This window comes from Triplophysa dalaica, chromosome 10, assembly GCF_015846415.1.
Source record: "Triplophysa dalaica isolate WHDGS20190420 chromosome 10, ASM1584641v1, whole genome shotgun sequence".
Taxonomy (NCBI): Eukaryota; Metazoa; Chordata; class Actinopteri; order Cypriniformes; family Nemacheilidae; genus Triplophysa; species Triplophysa dalaica.
The window spans coordinates 17,921,203-17,946,427 of record NC_079551.1 but is presented as its reverse complement, the minus strand read 5'-3'; the positions used below and the strand labels follow the sequence as shown (position 1 = coordinate 17,946,427).

Genomic DNA, 25,225 nt, shown 5'->3' with positions numbered 1-25,225 from the left:
GCACAAACGACTTATGTTTCAAAAACGTTGTATTTTCCACGTTTCTTTGCCCCGCCTCTCTGAAACGCACAGATTTTTTACAAAGCTCATCGCTCTGAAAAGCGAGGTGTGCTATGATTGGGCAGTTAACCAGTGCGTAGTGATTGGTCGAATACTGCAAGCATGTGCCGAAATATAACACCTCTTACCATATTTGGAACATCAGGTTATTGGAAGCAAACAATTGGAAATATTGGACAGGTATGCCCACCTTACTTGAGTATACATTTGGCCATTCTTAATCAAATCATACCTAGAGCCGATGTAGATTTGTGTGGGTGTGGTTACACAAGGTGTTTCAGGCAGGTCTGGGTGAGCATTCGCTTTTAGATAGAATGCATCTTTTGTTCCTACACTTTAATTTGTACAATTTTACGTCTCTAATACATGCACGGACAATGCACCAAAGACACAGAAAAACACGTATTCGCGCCTATGACCCCTTAAAGATACATGCATATATGTAGCTGTGTAATCTTGAGTCCTGCTACAGTATTGATATACCAGGACAGCTCTCACCTGCAGGTGAGGCTAAAATGCTTATTTATTCAAAACAGATCTAGGTGTGGTCTTAATATTTAGGTTATTTTTGTTCATATTTGCTTTCTGATCTGATCTGGGAACCATGGTACAGTGATGATCTATCAGATACTACAGTGTATATATGATACTGTAAAAAAACATGATAAAGACATAATACAACATTACTATGATATTTAAAAAATAACTTTTTAAAAATATTTTGTAGGGATGGATTTTGTGACCAAAATGGTGATTCAATTTGATTCTTAGATGGTTTCGCTTCATTTAGATTTTTATTCGATTCAATATCGATAAGTTATCAATACTTAAATTAAAATGTTTTGCATCCATGGGATCCATATCTAAATAAAATCTTTATTATTTTATTTTCATTAACATTAACTTTCTTTCTTCTGCAGAACACAAAAAAAAGATATTTAGAAAAATGCCGGTGACAGAATATTCCTTATTTAAACCAATCCAATATAATCTATAAGTTTACAGTATGAGATGTTTTGATAAAAGTATAGAAAAGAATATATACAGAATAATATCAATGAAGTGAAAATAAATGTGATAGTATCGCACTTTCCCTAGTGGTCGTGGGTCCATTGATCTCGCGCGTTTGCCAGTTGAGCATTATTAATAACAAATGTTTCTTCATTTTGCAAACTATAAAGTTTCTTGAAACAAAAGTAGTTCAAATAATCACGAAACTACAATTTCGTTCACACAAACCGTTTTCCGCGAAGCGCTAACAGTGAGTGAAGGGGGCGGGAAGCGCGCGCGTCGCGAGGAGGAGTTTTCCGTGCGTGCACGCGCCGGGGTTATTCGGAATCTCGCGCAGCGTCATCTTGGGTTGGGTTGCGTTTGTTGATCCAGCAGAGAAAAGCATCGCTGCCTTGACGACGATCACACACGAACTGTACGGATGTGATGTGGACCTACGATCCGCATAGCGGTCCGTAGCCTCAACAAAACAATCTCGTAAAACCGGTGTCTTTAAACCGCCCTTATATCTGCGAATCGTTGCGATCGCGAGCGGTCAACGGCGGTCTGCGGCTCTCTCTGTCTGAGCGATCTGTGTAATAAACTTTACTTTATTTACTTTATTTATCGGGTTCGTGTCGGTTCGTTCCGCAACAGGTTTCGAGAATAAACCAGAACAGTCGGACAAAGTTGTCGGAGGAAAGATGATGCGTAAAAGAAGAGGATCATTCACGTACGACTAATCTGCAAGTGATTACTTATCAGGCGAGCAAAAAAGAAGACGGTTGTTTTCTTTGCATCAACAACGCAAGGAAATAACTGAAGGAATATATCATATTTGGAGCTTATTTTCAATATGATGCCGGTAAGTTCAGTCGAGGTCGTGTATTTAAACGTCCACTTGGGTTTTCAATCCGTTTTTTGTACGTGGAGTGTAGACTGAACAAATGTATTGAATGTATAACCTTTCATGTTTTAACCGGCTACACTGTTCATCATGAGATTAATGATAAATACAAAAGACACCATGTGTATTGGTGTTCATTTTAAATAGTCTTCTGTACATTTCATAACATGTCCTCTGATAATGGACACATAATGCATCCATCGAATATCCATGAAATACAGCACGAATAATCGACCAACACTGAGACAGATGAATAAAAATGCACACAACTGCAGACGGGATCATGATAAAGCATGGTTTCATATAGAGTAGACATCTTTATTTTAACACCAAGCATGATTCTGTTCAGTGTGGTGGCTCAAATGTCATAATATATTATGTATAATATAGAAGTAATATTCAACAGCCCCTATCATTTTTAAATCACATATTTGGACGAATAAGACTTGTTATGGACAGTAATATTGTGTAATGAAATTATGTTTTGGGGTTTGTATTTTTTTTGGGTGTAACGCATGCCTACCCCTTTCCATTGACAGAAATGTTTAGTGTGACATGAGGTGTCATTACTCATGTAGGTGAGTCACTCGCGTAGTGTAAGGCGCACAACCTTATGCTCGCCAGTAAAACCACTTCATTTTGGACAGTGTCACTCATTTCCTCATGACAAGGGCCATTTGTCATTTTGACCTTCTCATGAAGAAACAGTATTGGGTGCCCTGCACTCGAAAGGGTTAATTTTCAAGTAAATCCTTAATCTAGGCTTCGTCACCGGATGTATGCCTTCTTTCTGGATGAACTGTCAGTAATATCCGTGGATTTATAGCCTCCCCTGCATTAGTGTAAGTTGTAATCCTTGTGTACAAACTAGAATGGGAGCATTTTCAGATGTCAATTAATGACACATACGATTTGTGTACACACGATTTTGATTTCCTTATACTGCGTACCTGGATTTCTAGTTTCTGCAACCAGAAATACGAGTGTTTATTGTTTAAGGTGGATACAGTATCCTATATTTAGCTTGTGAGGAAGTGGTTTCCATTGTTGGTCGGTAAAGGATATTTACAAAGGATCTTGAACATGAATCAGTTTTGAATACTAACCTACTAAATACTAACCTACGTGGGGAAACATTCGAGGTCATAAGCACAATATTTGTTTATGAACAATGTTTGAAGTCTAATTATTAACATAGAATATGGGGTTTTATGTTCATGTGTAAACAGGATGGGGTTCTCTTATATCTTTTCTATGGTGGGATTTGCTTTGGGAAAGTCATAGAAGTAAACAAGACTATGATATTCAATTATGCACATAAATAATGTGAGGAATGGTGACAGTCAATACGTGACGATACTAGATTCATTCAGCATATTGATTTATTTCTAACATAGACAAACTCTTAACTATAATCATTCAAATTCCAAGTTGCGAAGCCCACACAACTTGAAGTTATGCGGAATGGAGTTGTACCAGGCAGTGCAATGACAAACTTATCTTGAATTACATATTGGCGAAGGTCAAAATAAATGTGAAGCGTTGTGAAATAATACACTGCAGATGTTCCTATCTGGATGTGATTCGATTTCTCAGAGGACCCCTGAGTTTGCTAAAAAACGTGGGTAGTTCTCTATAGCGGTAGTGTGAATGAATCACGGTAGATTCAGATGGGATTGAAATTACGAAATTTTCCTAAACATCTTTGACAGATAAATTTGTCGGAACCCCGCAAGGAAACCCATCTCCATCTGAGCGTAGCTATACATTTTTTTTAATCGTTCACGTTTGTGAGAACATCAATGTATTTGAGCTTTAAAGCAGGTGAATTTGTGAGCTTTTGAGTTTAAATACAGCTCCGCATTCAACCCATAAATCTTCCTGAGCTCCGTTCATTGTTTTTGCTGAGAGTTACCTGCTGTTGTAAATCTCAACGGAACAACAATAGTGATTTGAAAGAAGCAGAAGTGAGATATTCCTCTCAGCTTGACATTTTGGAGAAGTAGCCTGTCTTCGCGTTTTAAAATGCATTCACGATTTCAGAGTATTGTTAACAGTTCCCAAGAGGAACGTGATCATGGTTGCATAGCTTCCCTCGTTTGAACGGTATTGTTGGGTCCTTGTTGGGCGGTCATCCATTTTAGAGTCATTATACAAAACTCCCATCGCCTAAGTAGCCAGACAAACCATTTTTATCCATTCAAGTCTCTTAGTTGATTTGACAGGTGAATAGATGACTTGGGCCGAGAGCACTTGTAGAATGAGATTAGCTTGTGGTAATATAATTGTCCGACCCACTTGAGTTCAAAGGCTGTACATTTGGAGTTATAAATATCAATGATTGTTGTCAGGCCCTTTCAGCCACCTGAGGCCTCGCAGGGAAACAATGACCAAAATCGCGGTTACCGGTTGCCGGAGCAACCGTTGCCATGATCACATTCCACACAACAACATTGCCGCTATGCAAAGGAGTCCGTGTTGGGAGAGCTCGGCTCCTTGTGAGCAAACGGAAATTATGCATCTTGAGTTTTTTAACTTGACCTGATTTTGTTATGGTACAGGGCTGGACAATATTTTCTTTCAAAATATTGATCATATTATTTGATATTTATCGTCATGTTTTTTGTCTTGTTGTTGCTCCAGAATGAACAAAATACAAGTGGGGTCCCTTTGCCCTCAATAACCATAATTTGGTTCAAAATGTTTAGTGAAAAAATGTAGACGAACCAAAAACCAAAAGATCCCATATTATATTTATAGACTTTTTGGGGGGATGAATTCATCATGGGGGGGATGCTGTGGTCCCTCACGATTCGATTCAGAATCCTTTCTGAGGGTCATGATTCGATTCAGAATTGATTCTTGACCCACGGGCAACCTTCCGGGCTCTCTCGTGAACCCAATACAGAAGTGACTTTAATTGCAATTTATCGACTTGCTGCTAGAGACTGGCTCCAAAAGAGAGCAGAATCTCATTGAGCTCCATGTTAAAATGGGCAACTTAACAGCAGAAATAACACATTTACAGCCTGGTACAAAAAATATTTTGGTCAGTATATCTACCCTTCATGACAACTGTGACGAGGGAGTTTTTTTATAACTCACCCATTTAACTTATATTAAGCCTTAAAATTCTGCAAATTAGGTGCGTGCCACTTGAGTGACAAGGTGTTTCAGCATACCAGGCACCTCGGCTCTTACCACATCCCGCCTTTTGCCCATTTTCGATTATCCGGGAGTGGCACGCGATGCCAAGATGGCGACGAGCGCCTCAGACTAGATTTTTACTCTACACAAACCTATGGGTGATGTCACGATGTCCACATTTTATACTGTCTATGTTCTTGACATACTAATTTGCATATTTTGATGTCATCACGTTGCATTTGCGCCAGACTAGCACTGTCACGTACTGAATTTTAATGCAACTTACTGCCAAATAAAGCCACTCTTATATAGATATTTTTCTGTTTCTGTTAAGATAAAAAACAATAAAATAGAAATTAAGTGCGTGAGCTGTGCGCACTCTGAACTGTCCTTATGCTGCTTTGCTTCTGCGATGGAGTTCCACCTTTTTGTTTCAAAAACATTACGTTATTTATACATTAACTAACATTTGTGAAACGGTTTAGAATCATCCATGTCTTCATCGCGATGCATCCAAGAATCAAATTTTATTCCAACCCCTAATTCATCATTCACGTTTTTGTCTCTTTCTACACCTGCTATCACTATTTTGATAATAAAAAATACACTTTCTGGTACTCGTGAGACGTAAAGGAGTGAAATTGCCTATTGGTGCCGTCTTTGGCACGCTAATCCTAATTTTCAACGCTTCGATATTCACGACAATCTGTAATTTTTATAACTTCAGCACAATTTTCTTGATAATATCTAATATTCAATACAAAGAATACTTGTTTATACAGCTAAACAGAGAACCTAAAGTCATCTCAACTGTTTTTTAAACTAGTAGCAAAAGTTAAATTAAATCTGTACAAGCTATTAGAAAATTCAGACCTTCAGGGACTCGAGTCTATTTTATAAAAGCCTCAGCATTTTTATTCAATTAACTATAAGTTCTCTCCGGGGGCTGCAAGGTCTTAAAGGGTCAGTATGTGGGCCGGAGAGTACTGTATGAACTCATGGCTAATCCTCACATGAGCCGTGCTTTGTGTCAATCTGCAGGGGCCATATGGCTGATTCTGCAGTGACACGCTGCATGCCGACTGCGGGCGCAAATGCCCTGCTGCAGCTACGGCTGCTTTTTTGAGAAAAGCGCCAAGAACTGTAACAACTTTATCAGTCATGATAAAATACGTGAGCAAGCTCCTGGTGTTTTTCTGATCTGAGCTTGTATTGACAGCTGCTGTTGTAGTGATCAGACTAAATAATTGATGCACTCAGCATGCGTTGGATTACACCTGCGTTTGGGCCTTTTTCTTGACTTTGGGGTTGACTGTTTTGCTTTCTACTCAGTGTGGTGGGATTTGGCCCACCTTTGCACTGGCTCCATGAATGTTTTCAGTGTTATGATCCTCTACAGTTAATGAAAACCATAGTGACTGAACAGGCCGTGTCATTGGTTGTGCGTCAAGGTTAAACAATGCATTTGCTGTTTTCTGCATTTAAAGATGGAAAACCTCTTTTACCATATGTCCTATAATGGAAATGTTTCCTGAATATCGTATAATTTGTGAGTTGAACTAGTATTTAAGTATCACGGCTTGGTCGGCTTTGGCATAAATGGGTACATTTGTTCTCACAAACGTTGTTACATCAGAGCTGCGCTCTCCATTGCAAATGAGCTGTCGACAAAGACGTGGTTTAGTCACGAAACCTTTTGTTTAATGTTTACTCATTTTAAGGATGAAATGCAAAGTTGCCCGAGGCAACGCCTTGGAGTGAATAGAACGAGAATGACATCCTTTTCCCTCGACCAATCAAAATGGACGTAATGAGCTGATCTGCATTGTGTAAACAACAGAGTTAAAATGTGAAGGTAACACATATTTGAAGTAGAAATGAAGCTGAAACACGATCCTAAGTCAGAAAAAACATAATGCTGTATAGTATTAATTTATTTTGAATAAAATATTTTTGTACACACCAGTGAATGAGAGGAAATGACCCTCCTAAGCATGCCACCCTCATGACTCATCACCAGGATATGTTGCGTTTTTGAATATTAAAAGACTTGTATTAGGTAGCACTTGTCAGCTGATACTACACGGCAGTATGTTTGACTATTCAAATCTGTTACATCACCTGTGGTTACCTGTGGCAACATAAACAGTGCCCTGTTGCAAAATAGTGATGCATTACTGTAATCCTAATGCCCTGGCTCATTCTCTAACATAGGATCAAAACATCACGATTTCTCCAAAATATATTATTCTAGGGATTAACCATGGAATCCCTGCCGCGGGCTGGCCTTCGGCACAGGGGCTTTTCTGTAACCATCAGCTGTGATCTCTCAAGGGTTTTATGTCCCCTGGTAGCTAGCAGTGACTCCAAAGCACTTTTCATCAAGCAGCCAGACTTTTAGACACATTGATGACAGCTAAATCTGACAAAATGTTGATAGAAATGTCTCGCAAACGCTGTGGTTGCGATGATGAAAGAATAGTTGGAATGTGAAATGACGATGGGACTTACAGGGAAAAAACTATTTTACGATATGAAAAAAATACACTTTTATACATCATTAGCTTTGTTTCGCCTTGAATGACTCGTCTAGAATGAATACGTAAGAGGTCTGCGGTTTCCATGTAGGCATGAGGCAATATGCTCCGTCCACAATTCGATTTGGAGGTTTTAAGAGCTTGTCAGTCTCCTCAAAGAGCCGTTTATCTAATAAAGACTTCTACAGGTCAGCTCAAGAGATAAAGGCAGAATAATGGCTTTGAAATTCGGTTAGTGAAAATCTCATTTTTAATATTCGAGCGGTGAATTGCAGGTCATGAAATTCAGGTGGTTTGGATCAAGATGTGCAAAGAAGTTAAAATCAAGCTTGAAATGATCCAATTCTATCAATGATGGGACAGAAATGTCCCAGGTGCTGGTTTGGATGGCAGAATGCGGGTTGTCTGCAAGATATAAGCTTAGTTTGTATGTTTATCCAAGGGGGGATACAAGTTAATTGACCGGTTTTCTAAAAATGGCATGTGATTGAAGAGCTCTAGGCAGTTCCTGTTTCCTATGTTTCTCAGGTTAAAGTAGAAGAGCCACTGAGTTATTCCTCAACCCATCTGGTGCAATAGTAGTACCTTGGTATCCCTTGCCAAGAAACACACACACGGTAACAGAGAACTGCTGAGTGTTTTTGCACTCTATCAGCTGTGATAATAGCTCTGCGGCCGACGGTCTGAAAATAAACACACGTTTGTCCTTCAATACAATGAAAGATGATGTCCTCTTATTCATATGTTTATTGCATTCAGAATCTGTAAGTTAAAATACTTAGTTGTAAATACGAAACACGGAAAATATCACAAGGCTACAATACACTCACGATTTGGGTCAATCGACGGTTTGAAAGTGACTACATAAACAAACGCTACTGCGCATGCGCGCGTACATTGACTGCCCTTAACTTCCGTAGAAGTTTAATAGAGTGCCTGTAGATTATTTCTTATAACAAGCAAAAGAAACCGAGAAGGACGGTTACATGGCTAAACTTGTTTCTCCAATATTTTGAATTTTGACTGCGATACCAAGCCCCACCGCTAGATGTCAATATACCACATGGTTTGTTTAAATATGACTGAACTGCACGACCCATTCGACATATTGGTTGTTATAAAATGAACATACAACAAATTTCAACAAGTCGTTTATTTAATACAGTTATTATACAATAATTATAATATAAATTCAATTAAAATGTAAATATTTATATTATAAGACACTAGCCAAACACAGACTGGAAGCTACTGGGTTCATGGAACAATGCGTCACATTATTTTAAACCCAATTTAATAAATGAAACCGAAGTTCAAATAACAGATATATTTCTGAAACATTAACAATTTTCAGTAACATTTTTGGTTGTACGTTTTATTTAAGATTAAAAACCGTCTGGATTTAACCTACAATTACAAATTGAAAAGGCCATAAGAAATTTGCTTTGAAATGTAACATCTACATTTCATCTGAATGTCCTTCTTCATAGTAACGTCGAACAATCTTCTTGAATAACTTGATTGACAGGAGTTTTGTCCAGTCAGCAGTAACTATCCCATTCCAACAAAATACCTACATTTCGGGTTTGACTGATTTGTTGTTATTTTGTTTTCTGACTTCTCATGGTGGTTTGTTTCCATAATTGTTGGATTGTTATTTAAGTGGAGAACATGGAGACCACAATCTGTATTCCAAAAACCAGAGCAAAATGAACCCACAATATTAAATGAAACCTTTCTTTTCTTTTAGGAGTCGAAATCGTTATCTTAATAAAATATTATAAGCATTCAATGAGCAATAACAATTTCATCTGTGTTTGATCCTGATTTTATATGAATGTATAATATTCCTAAAAGGAAAATACCCTTATCCATAGCAACCTCACTCTCTCTGAAACTCTACAAATCAATTGGCTCTGTGCTTACTAACTAATTACCCCATGCTCGTGTTTTATTTCTGGATAAGAACCCTCTTGATGTGACAGCCATCTGTGCCGGCGGCAGTTAAAGTGCCAAGACAGAAATACAGCAATGTTCTTCTTGTGGCGAGCCATCCATCTCACCTTTTCCTACACGTACTACTGTATTATAAAGTTATGTCTGCATCTGGTGTATAGGCTAGTAGTTTCACGAAGGACCTTCTTTTTGGTCTTGGAACATTTCTTTTTAAAAGTCCAGTCATCTGAAAAAGTTTCCGGCGTCAGTATTTTTGAACAATGTGAGTGAACTATGCCTTTAAAAAGCCAGGAAGCGCATTGTAACACTGCCTCCTTTGTTATTGGGCCAGATGTTCCTGACCGTGTACCTCAGCAACAGCGACCAGCACTTCACCGAGCTTCCCATCACACCGGAGACGCTGTGCAGAGATGTGGTGGACATGTGTAAAGAGCCGGGGGAGGTGGACTGCTATCTGGCCGAGATCTGGAGAGGTTCTGGTATGTGCTGACATGCTTCTTTGCCTTTTCTTAGTTCAGGGATCAAGCCATGTAATAATAAGTAAGTTTGTGCGAGTAAATTCCCAAATGTTATGAGATTAAATGGAAAATGAAAAATGTGGCACCTAAACCTACGATAAAAGTTAAAGTGGTTTCATATAAAACATTATATGAAAGTTTTTTTGTAAAGAACAGACAGTTGAAAATTTTTAGGAGCTGTGGAGGGCAAGATTTCTGTTTCTTAAACAAAGCTATCGTGAATAATTTACACATACAACTTCCTTTCACCATCTTTTATTCTGGTCATTTCTAGAACTTGACAGCACCTGGTTCCTATACGCTTTCACTATGTAGAGAAAGGCAACACATTTTAGTAAAGTCATCACAGATAGAAGTTTATTCTGCATGTGTCAATGCGACAGTGGTGTAACGGTCTCTCCAGAATGGATCTTTGCCATCTTATTTGCATCCCTTGTGTTTAATTGGTCGCTTCCTTTCTCAGAGCGCGTGATTGGCGACAGCGAGCGAATTATCGAGGTGCTGCAGCGCTGGGGTCAGCAGAGGGCGGAGGTGCGATTCTTCCTGCGACATGACAGAGCACCCGGCCACGAAACAGGTCAGAGAGAGAGAGATAACGGAGTTCAACAGTATTGTGGGGTTGATTTAGGAAAAAGTTGACAAGATCTGTTTTTGTTGTTGTTGTTGTTGTTGTTGTTGTTGTTGTTGTTGTTGTTGTTGATTTGTGTGCAAAGATTTGTTTACTTTGCACAACAAATCAGATTTTGTTTCAAAGATTTTGGGGCTCCCTATCATTTGGTAAATTATGAAATTTGAATCCATATACATTACACCACATTACCATTTCACATTAATCCATACATAAATGTGGTTTACCAAAAAATATTAAACATATATGACAAAATAAAAATGTGATCGTTCAACAAATCCTATGAGATAGTTTTCCTTATCACACTGTTGTATGATTAGATAATGATGGAAACACAGACCGCCTTTGTTCTCATGCCAGTTCAATGGCGCATTCAAATGCATCCTTTCGCCTTTGGCGCTCCAATGTCACGCGGCCGCAGTGTTGATGCGAACCAGTGTGAATGTCATTTCCTTTAATGGGAGAGTGGGAATAGAGAGGTTGTAAATTTGACATGGTTACGACGGAGAGGGTATGAATTATTTACTGCTGGATTGTTGTGTTGTGTGGGCATTGACTTATGGTAGGACCTTCGGACCCTGTAAAAACAGATCTATATCTTCCTGAAAATACTGTATGCAAATCAAAAAAATGTCTTGATGGTGTCAATAGAAGCAATTGAGGCAGTAGTTGACGTATAGTAAGCAACTACACAAACGCCATGTTCAAGTAAGTTCAGGCTATTTTAGAGAGAATAAAAGGTATTTAAAGTAAAGCTCAGAAAATTTGGTTAAATAAAGACCATGTCATAGAAGAAATGTGCTCTCCATTTATTCTCATTGCCCTTTATAATAAACTATTGAGACATTGAAGAGATATTGACATTGTGCGTCCTGTAATCCTCATTTCGGGGGGTGGAGGAACACCTGTGTGAGACAAATAAGCAGGCGTACACCATACACAGTTACTCTTTGTTTGTGAGTCATCGTGTACCATCAAACGCATTAAAAGCCTTAATGAAGAGTTAAGTCAGACATACTCTATGCTAACACGCTATATGTTTTCTGTATACAAACACGTTTTTCAATTTCGTTTTTTTTTCATTCTTGCATAAGCACACATAAAACGCATGTTACGGGCCATACAAAAAAGTAACCTCAATAGTACCACAGTCCCAAAAGCCGTGAAAGTATCTTTTTTTTGTTAGTGAACTGGTCAAATGTTCGACATACACTCTACATAGTAACTGATTTGCCTTATGGTAGTAAACTACAGCTTTTGTGTTTTATTTGTAGTAAAACCACAGTAACCACAACTTTACTATGGTCCTGCCTCTTCATTGAGTCGCGAGTTATTTTTAAAACACAAATACTCCACGTCACCATCACTGCTTATTTGTTTACACATCGTCTTTCAAGTGAACCCTCCCCCGTCCCACGAGAGGTTTAAAGTGAATCCCTCTCGTCCCGCGAGAGGTTTAACATCCCAGTCATGCAATACCGTGTGCACGGTTTCAGATTTCACCGAGTGACATTGGCCTTTTGTGCCGGACAAAGAGCGTCTGTTACACAACAGCGCTGGCTGTGTCGCCCTTGTGTGCGTGGCTTTTTCTCACAAGCAGCCTTATTTTTCTGTCGGGGGTAATTACTGTCAATTACACCCAGCGTGGCTTCTAATCGCTGTGTTTGTGGTGTGTTTTAACACGGAGCTGAGGTAAAACCTTGCACTTGTGTAACCGGTAAGCTCTTATTAGGACCCAGGGGGTATCAGACTGCGACCAAGGTCATTTGCTGCCATTGTTTTGCTCTTAGACCGGTTTATCTGGTAACCTATATAAGCGGCTAGTGTTGTTGGTGCTGAAGTTGATGTTATGTAAGTGGGACCCTGGCAAATGCAGGATAATTGAGCACTGGTTGTTTTGTCGGGTCAAACAGCTATTATATAATAAGGTTCACTTCAAGGCCGACTCAATCTCTGCTTTTCAGGCTTTTTGTGCCTGGTCTTTATGGGTGGTTTGTTTAAAGGCGAAACTGTTGGCTTAAATGTTTTAACTTGGTTTGCGCAGAGCCCCTTTTAACCGATTTTTCTGCGCCCCTAGAAGCATTCCCAACTTTCATCCCACCAGCTAGATTTTTTGTAAAGAAAATACAGGTAGTAAATTCCAAAATTAGCAAAACGTGCGGCAACAATGCTACAGTGTTAACCTGGATAGCACAGGCACGTCTCTGCTAAAGATCTTGAAAACATCTGCTGTGTAAAAACTTCTTATAAACGTCTTCGAAAAGGCAATTAACATACATTCTGAATCATAAATTTCTTACAGACGTCTTCTAGATGTCTATATGACATCTGCCTGGAGACATCTCAGAGATGGATTGCAGATGAGAAAATAATAAAATGCAGATTTAAATGCAGACATCAAATAGACGTCCCCAAGAGGTATGTGTGCTATCAGGAAACGCCAAGTGAACAAAGGCCTAAAAACACCAACAAACTCCAACCGTGCTGGATCAGTCTGAGTTCGTCTTGATGTGTACTGCAGTTCCTCGGGAGTTGCTTTGCTGTTGCTAGGGTTTTCTGAGAGGTTGCTAGGGAGGTACGGGTGCTGGCTTATTGCGAGGCTACAAGATATGTTGAAATCATTGAAATGCCGTAAATGTGTATATACCAAAGGTTTGCAATAAATAAATACATGAACATTTTTTGTTCAGTCAGGTCTTAGGTCAAAGTTGATAGTTGAGAGATCAGGGAAACTGGGAATGACTAAAGCGTCCTTATGCGAGAAGGAATGCAAAACACGTTGTTTGCACAATTCATACAATGGTTATAAATAGATTTTATTTGAATTTAAACTGATTTTACAAACTTTATGCATTATCATATCGCACGGTGCAAATTGCATTATTCTTTTAATTAAATCCCATCATGCTTAAATATTGTGCAGCCATAACTAACTGGCTCAATTCACAGCCCATCCGCTAAAATATTCTGTTCTTTAGATATTTCTCGAGTCCTTCCTTCAATGCATGTTTGAAGGGTTTCCATTTTGTTTGTTTTTTAAACGTTTGCTTTCTATAACTCCAGGAGGTCACCGAGCTCCAGAGCCTCCTGTCAAAAGAAATGCGGTGAAGGGGTTAATGGACAGACACATGGAGAATGGAGTGAGTATGAACTTCCTTTAAGGTTTCTACGTAAACAAACCGATAACCACTCGAGATTAGAGGCTCTGAAGCTCAGTAGGCCATCATGATAAAGTCTTGCTCTGAATATTTAGATGGTTCCTCCTCGTATGGACATCACCCTGAGTGAGCTGCAGGAGATGGCGTCACGGCAACAGCAGCAGATCAACGCCCAACAACAGCTACTGGCCTCTAAGGTACTGAATGAATAGATGTTTAGTTGATGTCTATGACCCACAGACTATTTCAACTCATCGCTCCGTCTGTTAAGAGAAACAGGATAGGAGCTCACAGTAAATAGAAAATAAAGCTTCACAGACTATCCAAACATTGAGCTCTATCTGCATTCTGAATGTAAACAGCGGGCGCATTTAAACCCGCTTCTAATTAAAGAGCTTCTTCAATATTTAATGATGTCTGAAGCTGCGAGATGTTAACCTGACATCATCTCACAGGAGCAGCGACTGCATTTCCTCAAGATGCAGGACCAGAGGCAACAGCAGCAGCAGGCGTCCGAGCAGGAGAAGCTAAAGCTGCTGCGGGAGAACGCTGAGAACCAGGAGGCCAAACTGCGCAGGGTTCGAGCGCTTAAAGGACAAGTGGAGCAGAAACGCATCAGCAACAGTAAACTAGGTCAGAACTTAGGATGCAGGACTAGTATAAAGCACCTTGAAAACTTAGGAGAGCGGACCAGATATAAATGAATGTAGAAATATCGACTTGCTTAAGCGTTACTTTGACGTCTAAACCACTGAACTGGTAAATCAAAAGGTTGCTGGTTCGATCCCAGCAGCCACCACCAGTGTGTCCTTGAGCAAGACACTTTACTCCATGTTGCTCCAGGGGGATTGTCCCTGTAATAAGTGCACTGTAAGTCGCTTTGGATAAAAGCGTCTGCTAAATGACTAAATTAAATTAAATTAAATTGACGTTAGTTAAACGTTTCTTAAACGTTACCTAAACATGTCATTTTTACATGTGGCACCATTGGCCAAACCAATTGTGTGCGTTTTGGAAGGGACTTCCTCTTTGGCTGACTGATGTCAGACGGGCTATTGTGTGAAACTAGTCTGAGAAAAGGTTTTATTTTTACATTTGTTTGGTGCTTCTAGAACTGATTAGATATCTACAGTTTATATTTGAAATATTACTCTGTTCTTTAAAGGATTTTAAATGAATTGTACTTAAACTGTGGAATATGTAAAAGTAGACTTTTTAATAAAATTATTAATTTTAATTAATTCAAATGTGGTATTTTTTATTTTTTCAATCATCTTTTTTTATTATGAGCTTAAGATGGAGATAACTTATTTTCGAGATGTTCGTATTTTCTCATTAGAAATGTTTGGGGATTTCTTCCTTGATCATTTACCAAGACACCATTTGTCGTGGCCCATTTGCCCACTAATGAAAAAGTCACTTTTTGTACTGTTTCCTTATACTAAAACGCCATTAGCGACTAAATAAATCATGAGGGACAACAACAAATGATCATGGAAATAAAAGCGAGAGAGTAATTAACAAGAGAAGGATGTGCTTCATTTCTTGACTCTCTGGCTCTTTGTAGTGGAGGAGATAGAGCAGATGAACGGCATGTTCCAGCAGAAACAGAGGGAGCTGGTGGTGGCCGTCAGCAGGGTGGAGGAGTTGAGTCGACAGCTAGAGATGTTACGAAGCGGCAAAATGGACGAAGTCGGGCCGAGCTCAACAGGAGAACTGGAACGGTTATACAAAGAACTTCAGGTACACTTTTTACACATTTTACTTTGTATATCCATTTATAATGTTAACGTAATGTAAGACTTGACATTTAGAATTAAATGGCTTATTTTAGCTACTTTACCTTAAGACTTCCACATTGTGATCGTACACAGCAACATTTTTTATTATCGATTTATCAACATTTTGAATTGGCTTTTATATAAACAGTATATATCATTTTATGGACCCTTATAGCTGATAAGTATGCGATAAAGAATTATAGAGAAATAAAATAGATTGTAAAATGAAACTATTTTGGTCTCTGCCTCACACCAAAAGTGTAACAGTCCTTCTTTTGTCCTGCCGTTTTCCGTTTTTTTTTTCCTTAAGCTGAGGAATAAGTTGAACCAGGAGCAAAGTGCCAAACTCCAGCACCAGAGAGAGAATCTAAACAAGAGGAACCTCGAGATGGCTGCCATGGACAAAAGAGTGGCCGAACTGAGAGATCGACTGTGGAAGAAGAAAGCTGCTCTCCAACAGAAAGAGAACTTACCTGTGAGCAACTTTCTGCTTTTCATCTGTTTGTTCTTGTTTTGGCAGAAATGTAACGTTCTCTCATTCTGTCCTGTGTTTGCAGCTGCCCTCCGAAAGCCAGATCTCTCAGCCCACCACCCTCTCCCGGGTTGCCGCTGTTGGGCCGTATATTCAGACCACCCCTGCCCCTCCGGTTCCTCCCCGACAAGAGATCCTGGTGAAACCTGCTTACCCCGACGTCACAACTACTGTGCCCAAACCTCCCCCAAAACCAACCACAGGTACGTTTGTTGTTTGTTTATTAAAAAATGTGATAATGTTTATGTGAATCTAACAGGTTTCAAACGAAACATCCATTTCAAAACGAAAAGCCTATCCAATCAGTTAGGAGAATTGACCTCAAGCCACGCCCACTGTTTTTGTCATTTGATATTGCATTTCAGTCAGAAATGTGTCGGGATACTGAAGTTAAATTCACAGGGACTTTTACTGATTTTGTTTAAAGATTATGAGAACTGTCAATTTTGATTTTTAATAAAGACTTTAAATAAATGCAAACAAAGGTGTGACCCTGGCAATACAAGTAACACTGCATCCATTGTTCTAGCCACCTTCCTTCAAGGTCTTCCTTCCCCTGACGTCCGATGTTGCGTAATACTTCTGTTCAGTTTAATAATGCGTTATGAAAGTAGTTTTAATATATTAACTATGTCCTGTAATGCACCTTATAATGCATTGTAATGTCTCATGAGTAATTGTAACTACTGTTAATTGATTATAACACTTATCAATTCGTTGTTACACTTTACATTTTTTATTTGGTTATAATTCTGTGCAACAACATTTAATGTATTACAACACACATTATGAATAATTATAGCCTTTAATAACCCTTTATAATGCATTATACATAAAGGCTTTAAAGGGGTCATAGGACATGGCTAAACGAATATTATCGTTTGTTTTAGATGTGATGCAAAGTGTAAACACGATTTAAGTTCAAAAACACTATTTTTCACATATACAGTTCATGTTTGTATCTCCTCTTTTCTCTGCAGCTTTTTTACAAAGCTCATCGCTCTGAAAAGCAAGGTGTGCTTTGATTGGCCAGTTAACCAGTACGTAGTGATTGGTTGATTATTGCAAGCGTGTGACAGAAATATAACGCCTCTTACCATATTAGGAACATCATGTTCCCGAGCAATTGTACTGACCTGTATGCCCACCTTACTTGCGTATACATTCGGGCGGTCTTAGTCAAATACCGACGTAGATTTGTGAGGGTGTGGTTACACGAGGCGTTTCAGGCAGGTCTGAGTGCGCATTCGCTTTTAGATAGAATGCATCTTTTGTTTCCGACATTTGTTCCGTGTCTTATACATTGCATGGGCAACTTATAAACAACCAAAGACATTTTTACAGTCACATGACATACACTGTCGTACCGTCCATGTCGTGTTGTACGGTTTTATTCTCTCGTGCCAATGTGATTATGATCCATCTGTCTTTTCTTTATGTGGCAGGTATTGGTATCCTGACAAGTAAGATGTCCAAAGATTCAGAGTTGTTCTCCAGTACTGAAACGAACCGCAGTGCCCATGGCCACTCCTCAACCCTTCCCCGTATGACCAGCCACGCTTCCCAGGAGAAAGGTACAATGATAAACCTTAAAAGTTTAGCGTTGTGTGACAGTTAAGGCATGATGCTTACCCATGTTCTATTAAATGTTCCTTATAGATCCTCAGGCAGATTTGAGACCGCCGCCGTTGCCCTTACGAAAGAACCAGAGTAGCGAGGACCTCTTGAGGGATGCCCAGGTACTGCACTGAGTGACTTGAAGGGATAGTTAACAAAGCATTTCAAACCCGTAGGATCTACTTTCTTCAACAGAACACGGAAGAAGATATTTAGAAGAATGTTGTTAACCACACAGCGACGGCACCCATTGACTTGCATTTGTTTTGTGTCCAAGCTGTTCAGTTAACAACTTCCTTCAAAATATCTTCTTTTGTGTTCCGCTGAAGAAAGAAAGTCATACAGGATTGAAATGATGACATGATGATGACAGATGATTTTATATCTGGGAGAACTATTTCTTTAATGGCACTGTACACCCTAAAATATAATATATACTTTTAAAAAGTAAAGAACATTTGTCCTTTCCTTGGTGATTTGTAAAAAAAAGTGCAGAGGTGACATTTTATAATTAGGCCTTAGGGGCAATTTGCTCACATTTGTCTAAAAACGCAAGACACACAAAAAATAAAATGTTCAAAAAAAACAGGGAGCTAAAATAATGAGCAGTGCTGAACGCCAGGGTCTCAAGACACCCTTTTGAGATGGGATGCGATAACAGAAAAAAAATATAATTTGCTACTGTAAACAAAAGCACACAATGCGTGCCCGCCTCCAGGGTCTTCTGGGGCCAGTTGCACAAACATAGCCGCCAAGTTAAGACTGTTTCTTAACAACAAGACTTACTGACTAGCAGTCAGTTAGGAATAATCGGTCTTACTGTTTAGATTTCAATAAGAACAATCTACCTTTTTTGTAACTGACTCAAAGAAGTTATGACCAGTCTTGAAGAAGAGATGACTAACTTGTAAGACTAGTCCAAACAGTTTATGCAACCGGCCCCAGGATTGGTCCACTGTTCTGGAACTGACATGAATAAAATAAATAAACGTATTATTATAACTTGACATGCAGTTTAATAAACACAAGCAAGGTTTTGTTAAAAGGGTGAACTATCACTTAAAGTCTATCAATAACTCAACCCTGTTGAAAAAACAGAATATGCTGGGTTAAGTATGATTTGATGCTGGTTTGACCAGCTTAAACCAGCTATCAACCAGCACATGACCTTCTTAAACCAGCATAAACCAAAACATACCAAACCACCATATGCTGGTTTCTTTTGTGTAGACACACAATGAGGTTTTAAATACAGCCTTTCTGTGAATGGAAAAGATTTCTTCCGTGGAAGTCATACGGGTTTAAAACAAAATTACAGATATTTCATTTTTGGGTGAAGTTTCTCTCGAACAAAATGTACAATGTATGAACGCATGACAAGAATTACAGAGATGCTTTGCAGTAAATGAACAAAAATGCATCACACACCTGAGGTTTTTGTTATATGAAAATATTAAATAGATCCCACCACCAGAACAGAAGCAACCCACTAGATACACATATTAAACCTCAGTAATGTGCTTGATGTTTTCATATCATCTGAATTTGAGTTTTATGTCTATCTTCTTGCTGAATAAGTGTTATATGCTGATTGTCGTCTTCTCCTCTAGTCTGCAGAGAAACCATTCGGCAAGGTTCCTCCACCTGTTCCTAGCAAACCCAAACCTGCTTTATCAGGCCAGTCCACTTTAAACAAACCTCCATACAGCACAGGCACCTTCCCCGGCAAAGGCAAATCAGCCAATCAGAAACCTCCGATGCCCCTTCCATCCCAAAACCAAACCTTACCCGCACCTCTGCCCTCCAAACCGGACACCTTACCCGCCGCGACGGTACGTCCTTTCACAGCAGAGGCAGGGAAAGAGACGTCCACCACCGGCACGCTCCGCAAGCCCCAAACTGTAGCAGCGAGCTCTATCTATTCAATGTATACCCAGCAGAGCATTCTTGGGAAGGGTTACCAAGGACAAAGCACGCTGACCCGATCACAACCTCGATGTGAGTACAGACACCTCACACGACCCCCAAAACAGTTCGTTGCTTAGGTGTTTCTAAGATGTCATTTTAAAAGGCAATATTTCTGTCATACGATCCAAATCATTTTGGAGTTCAGAAGCTTTCATTCAACTTTAAAGCTCACCTGAGGGTAGAAATGCTTCGGATATGGTATTAGAATCGAGCCGCTTTATTATTACAGCAGGGTAATGTAGTTAAATCTGTCTGAATTTTGTATCATATTTCAACAAAGTATTGGGTGTGTTTCAAATGACGTTTCTGCACCCTTGAAGGACACAGCGGGACAGGGACACGAGTCATAAAAGCCTTCCAAACAAACGTGAACATAAGCATCTGTAATAATAGAACAACCATAAACAACTTACTAATATTGAATGATATTATTGGTGTAAGAATTGTTTATTTAGCTAATTATTCATAACGAATGAAACTGTATTATCTAAAGTAAAGAATAATGTACATTTAACTGGTTATTGTAAAATGAATGAATTAATGTTTTTGCAACAAATCATTATTAAGAGTGACCCTTTGTGTTTTACTCCGGGTTTTGCAAATATTTCTGCATAATAAATTATTAAAAAATGCTTGTCAACTTTTTTAACACAATATTTACTAATTTAAAAAGTTTTTTTTTCCATTTCTTGAAAAACAACGGCCCGAAGTTAAATTCTTTAAGTCCATCTGTGTCTATACAGGCCACAGTGGTACCCATTATCTTAATTTTATTTTACGATTTACTCTGGAATATATAAGAAATGACACTCCTCCTGTTTAAAAAAGCTGATTTAACAAAGTGCCTGATTCCTATCTCTTTCCCTCTCTCAGTGTACGGTAAACCAGTTATCCCATCCAGTGGGGGGCAGCAGTCTTATCCTCAGGACAGCAGTCATACTGAGAGACTCGGAGGCTTTGATGGTGATCAGGTAGACCAGGGGACCAGCGCGGCCCCTTCAACCTCCTCCGGCGAGAGCCAGGAGACAGAACGCGCTCCTCGCCCCCTCAGTCCGACCAAACTGCTGCCGTTCCTCTCAAACTCCCATCGACTCCAGAGCGATGCCGATTTGGAGGCCCTGCGGAAGAGACTGCACCATGCGCCCAGGCCCCTGAAAAAACGCAGTTCTATAACCGAACCCGAGGGTCCGAGCGGACCCAACATCCAGAAGCTCCTCTACCAGAAGACCACACTGGCGGCGATGGAGACCATCCCAGCTGGCTTCCTGCAGGTGGAGGCAGAGGATGGTAACAGAAAGGCTGAGAATGGACCCCAGGATGGACTCTGTGACGCGAGGATACCGGAGTGTGAGAAAGAGGATGAAGATCAGATCCCTCCTGCCCTTCCACCTCGATCTCCCATTCCGGATGATAGCAGCACTGGATTGTTCCCTCCGCCACCGCTTAAAGAAGAACAGGAAGTTTACGGCCCGGCCGCTCCAGAACCTTATATTGAGGAGTACCCACCTTACCCCCCACCTCCATATCCCAATATAACAGAGCAAGAGGAGGAGAGTACTAATATGAAGGCTCCGGAGGTCACAGGACAGGTCACGCTCCCACCGGTAGGTAAACCACATAAAGAATACACCCTAAATTTGCTCCGACCAATCAGAAACCTCCACTAAACAGATTGTCAGCCATAAAAGTGTCTTGAACAGTGCAGTTGTAAGTACATCATGGGTCAACTAATGTATGGGTCGTTTAGGTATTCACATGACTGTAATGTGGAGTACCTCAGTGCTTCTGTACTTTCCAAGTGGATCATACGGATTGAATTTGTAAGGCTGTACTTGGAACAAGCACAAGAATATTTCAAGCACAAGTACAACCGAAGATAGAGATGAGAGCAGGAGAGAATGCGAGAACAGGTCGGGTCAGTGGAGATCCAAATCAGAGCATCCATTCTGGGGTGTTGCTTAGCAACCTGTCGAAATAAAATTCTGCACGCAGATCTCATTAAACATTTAAATGGGGCAGAAGTGGCAACCAGTGACCCTCAATGGGCTTTTAATATGCGAAATGAAAGAATGGTTCTGTTCAAAGTCAAGCTAATATTTAGAAATTCTTGATGTCTAAAGACTAACTTTATTAATTCGATTTATATGTACTGTATATATGTCCTACCAGTAATTTGCATAAAATATAAATAAGCAGACAATGAGATGCTTCGTTCCTAATCGTGAATCCACCATTCATTCTCTCTTGTTTATCAGGGCAAAAGAACAAACTTGCGCAAGACGGGCTCGGAGCGCATCGACCACGGGATGCGTGTGCGGTTCAACCCACTGGCCCTCCTGCTGGACTCCTCCCTGGAGGGCGAATACGACCTGGTCCAAAGAATCATATACGACGTAAGGGATCATGGTCGAGATAAATCAGTCTGATCAAGTACAGAGCAATTTAAAGGTCCAATGTAAATATACATGACTAATGTGTATACGTACATAATGAAGCGTTATGTTATCATTATGTTAGAATGTGCTTTTTCTACCTACACACACCGCATATCCCATTGCATTGAATTAACCATGTTGTTTCTACTGACTTAAATGGACAAACTGCTCAACAGAGCGCGATTCGCAAATAAGTAAGCTCTTTCTGCAAAGTAGCGAAAAAGTGACAACATCTTAGTACTGTGTCATCCAACCTAGTGCTTTGAAAGCCAAGGCATGAGGGGTGGAGTGAGCCATTGCTTGCAAATCGCAACCTCATCTCTAGATGCCGCTAAATTTCATACACTGGACCTTTAAAAGCATGCATATGCAGTAGTTGCGATACCAAACATGACTTGGTGTCGTATAAGAGCTTTGCAATGCTAGCGTGCTCATGTGTGATTTGTTCAGGTGGACGACCCCAGTATGCCCAACGATGAGGGCATCACGGCTTTGCACAACGCCGTTTGCGCTGGACACACGGAAATCGTGAAGTTCCTGGTGCAGTTTGGAGTGAACATGAATGCTGCGGATAGTGATGGATGGTAAGCGACATCATTTTTCAAAACGACATTTTGCTGTGTTTGTAGCATTGGCCAAAAGTAATGTTCAGGAAGGTCCCATTTGGAGAACGTTTGCCTTACAGTCCCCGTGAAATGGAAGTTGCGATTGTTTTTACTTCCATATTCTGACCATTTTTGAGTAAAAAGGAATTTCAAAGGAGAAAAGTAGTGGGCGGGGCTTGCGTTTTTCACTGCGAATTGATTGGATGTGTAACTTGGTTGACTCCAATGGAACGTTCATGGAGGATCTCAATAGTTCCCGGAAGTTATTGGTAACGCATGACGCTGCGACTCAACAGACAAACTGAGGTGAACTTCTAATCCATTCAAAGACAAAAGCCATCTAATGAATAAAACAATGAAAGAAATAAAGCATTTAAAGAGAAAACATAACTTCCTGGAACTATCTGAAGGCTCAATTAATCACGTGACGCTCCAGCGTTTTGGACTTCCGTTGGCAGAACTCTCTCTCTCAATGGCTCTGCTCCGGCCAAGTCATTTTAACGTCATTTTTAGATGGATTTCAGGATTGAACTGAAGATTATGAATGTACATGAATTTTAATAAGAAAACGACCCACATTGATAAGCTATTTACTATAAACGCTGCAATATTCCAAGAAAAAATAAGAATTGTCATTTTAATTTCACTGGGACTTTAAAGTGCCCCCTTAGGTTAGATTAAACCATTAAACTTTGAGGTTTATGATATAAAATGGAACAAAACATTCAGGTATTTATAATAAACATTTTCCAAAGTTGGACATCAGTTTTGTCCAGGACTGTATATAATTTTGCCTATAATTGCAATACAACGTAATACAACATCACTTCTTCTTTCAGGACTCCCCTACATTGTGCCGCCTCTTGTAATAACGTGCAAGTGTGTAAGTTCCTGGTGGAGTCCGGAGCTGCTGTTTACGCCATGACTTACAGCGACATGCAGACGGCAGCTGACAAGTGCGAGGAGATGGAGGAAGGCTATGCCCAGTGCTCCCAGTTTCTCTACGGTGAGAAACCTGATATTACAAAATAGACAAACTTGTAGAGCATGGTGCTTACGAGTTACGAAAAACATAACTTTTGTAAAACATCTGTCAAAAATGTGCATTCTGCTGTTTTTCCATAGGTGTGCAGGAGAAGATGGGCATCATGAACAGGGGTGTAGTTTATGCCCTGTGGAAGTACGATGCCGAGTCTCCGGACGAGTTGTCGTTTAAAGAGGGAGACTGTCTGACGGTCTTAAGAAGAGAAGACGACGAAGAGACTGAGTGGTGGTGGGCGAGATGCGCCGACAACGAGGGCTATATACCTCGCAACCTGCTCGGGGTGAGAAACCACGTTCAATTGTCCTATTTGTTTGCATTTGTTTACTACAAGCTGATCAGAATTCTTTTTTTGCAGCTGTATCCAAGAATCAAGCCCCGACAGAGAAGCCTCGCGTAATATCTGGAGATCTGCACAGCTGACGACGAGGTTTTGGGGGAGGAAATGAGGTCTATTGTTTCAATGAGCGCTTCGCCCCGGAGCACTGAAGGAAGTTCTGAAGAACTCATCGGATTTGAGTTGTGAAGAAAAACCATGAATAGAAGTTTCATAGCAGAATGTTTTACATGTTTGTAAGGTTTAAACCTTTAGCACAGGTAGATTGAAGTTAGATGCACATTTAGGCATGTATGTTTGAATGTTAAGGAGAATTTATCGATGAAAATTGATAAATTGATCAAGAGTATTATGTCTCATATGAAGGATTTCAGTGATTTGCTATTGTTCTTCTTTTAGATTTCTGTTGCACAAACGCTCATTTGTTGGACTAAACCTCTTGCAGATTTGAGAATTTTATATTTTTTCTTTATCTTATCCGTAACGCCATCCATGAGCTTGTTCTTATGGTGCTTGCTGCTACGCTACAACGGTCTGTTCTGTGAACAATTAACAATTTATTCTGCAGCGCAAATACCACTTATCATTTATCGTAATAAAAACGTTAAGTCAACATCCTTACATGTTTGTCTTTTTGATTTTAAGTTAACCTTCTGGTTCAAAACATACGATTATATTTCTTTAATAAAAATTGAAACCACAACAAGGGGCTTCCACAATCAAACGTTAATTCTTTATTACTAATACACCGAAGCAATAGATGTCTGATTTTGTCCGCAGGCTTCACCTTTTCAGGAACATCCCAACATTAATGTAGCCAACCGGCTGCACTTTAGACAATGTTAACTGTTTGTGTAAGCACAACATGCACCGTTGACAATTACTGTGAGAAGAGATTCGTTAATGAAACCAGAGAACAAATTAAATTGTTCGTAAAACCATTAAATTTACGCAATAATGGTTCTGACGAAGAATTTAGTCTGAAATTTGTTCTCTGGTGAATAAAG

At 39.7% G+C, this 25,225-nt stretch overlaps 1 protein-coding gene across 1 annotated transcript; it reads left to right on the top strand.

The window, feature by feature from the left end:
• Positions 1–1,386: 1,386 nt before the first annotated feature.
• tp53bp2b (tumor protein p53 binding protein, 2b) lies at positions 1,387–24,831 on the top strand. Its single transcript, XM_056759464.1, has 18 exons — positions 1,387–1,915; positions 9,929–10,076; positions 10,579–10,692; positions 13,807–13,883; positions 13,997–14,098; positions 14,357–14,534; positions 15,469–15,644; positions 15,993–16,157; positions 16,240–16,417; positions 17,660–17,788; positions 17,874–17,953; positions 19,442–19,829; positions 20,673–21,403; positions 22,055–22,192; positions 22,685–22,818; positions 23,679–23,845; positions 23,965–24,164; positions 24,240–24,831. The coding sequence occupies exons 1-18, from the start codon at positions 1,907–1,909 to the stop codon at positions 24,279–24,281; spliced, it is 3,156 nt and encodes a 1,051-aa protein (XP_056615442.1). The 5' UTR covers positions 1,387–1,906; the 3' UTR covers positions 24,282–24,831.
• Positions 24,832–25,225: the final 394 nt, after the last annotated feature.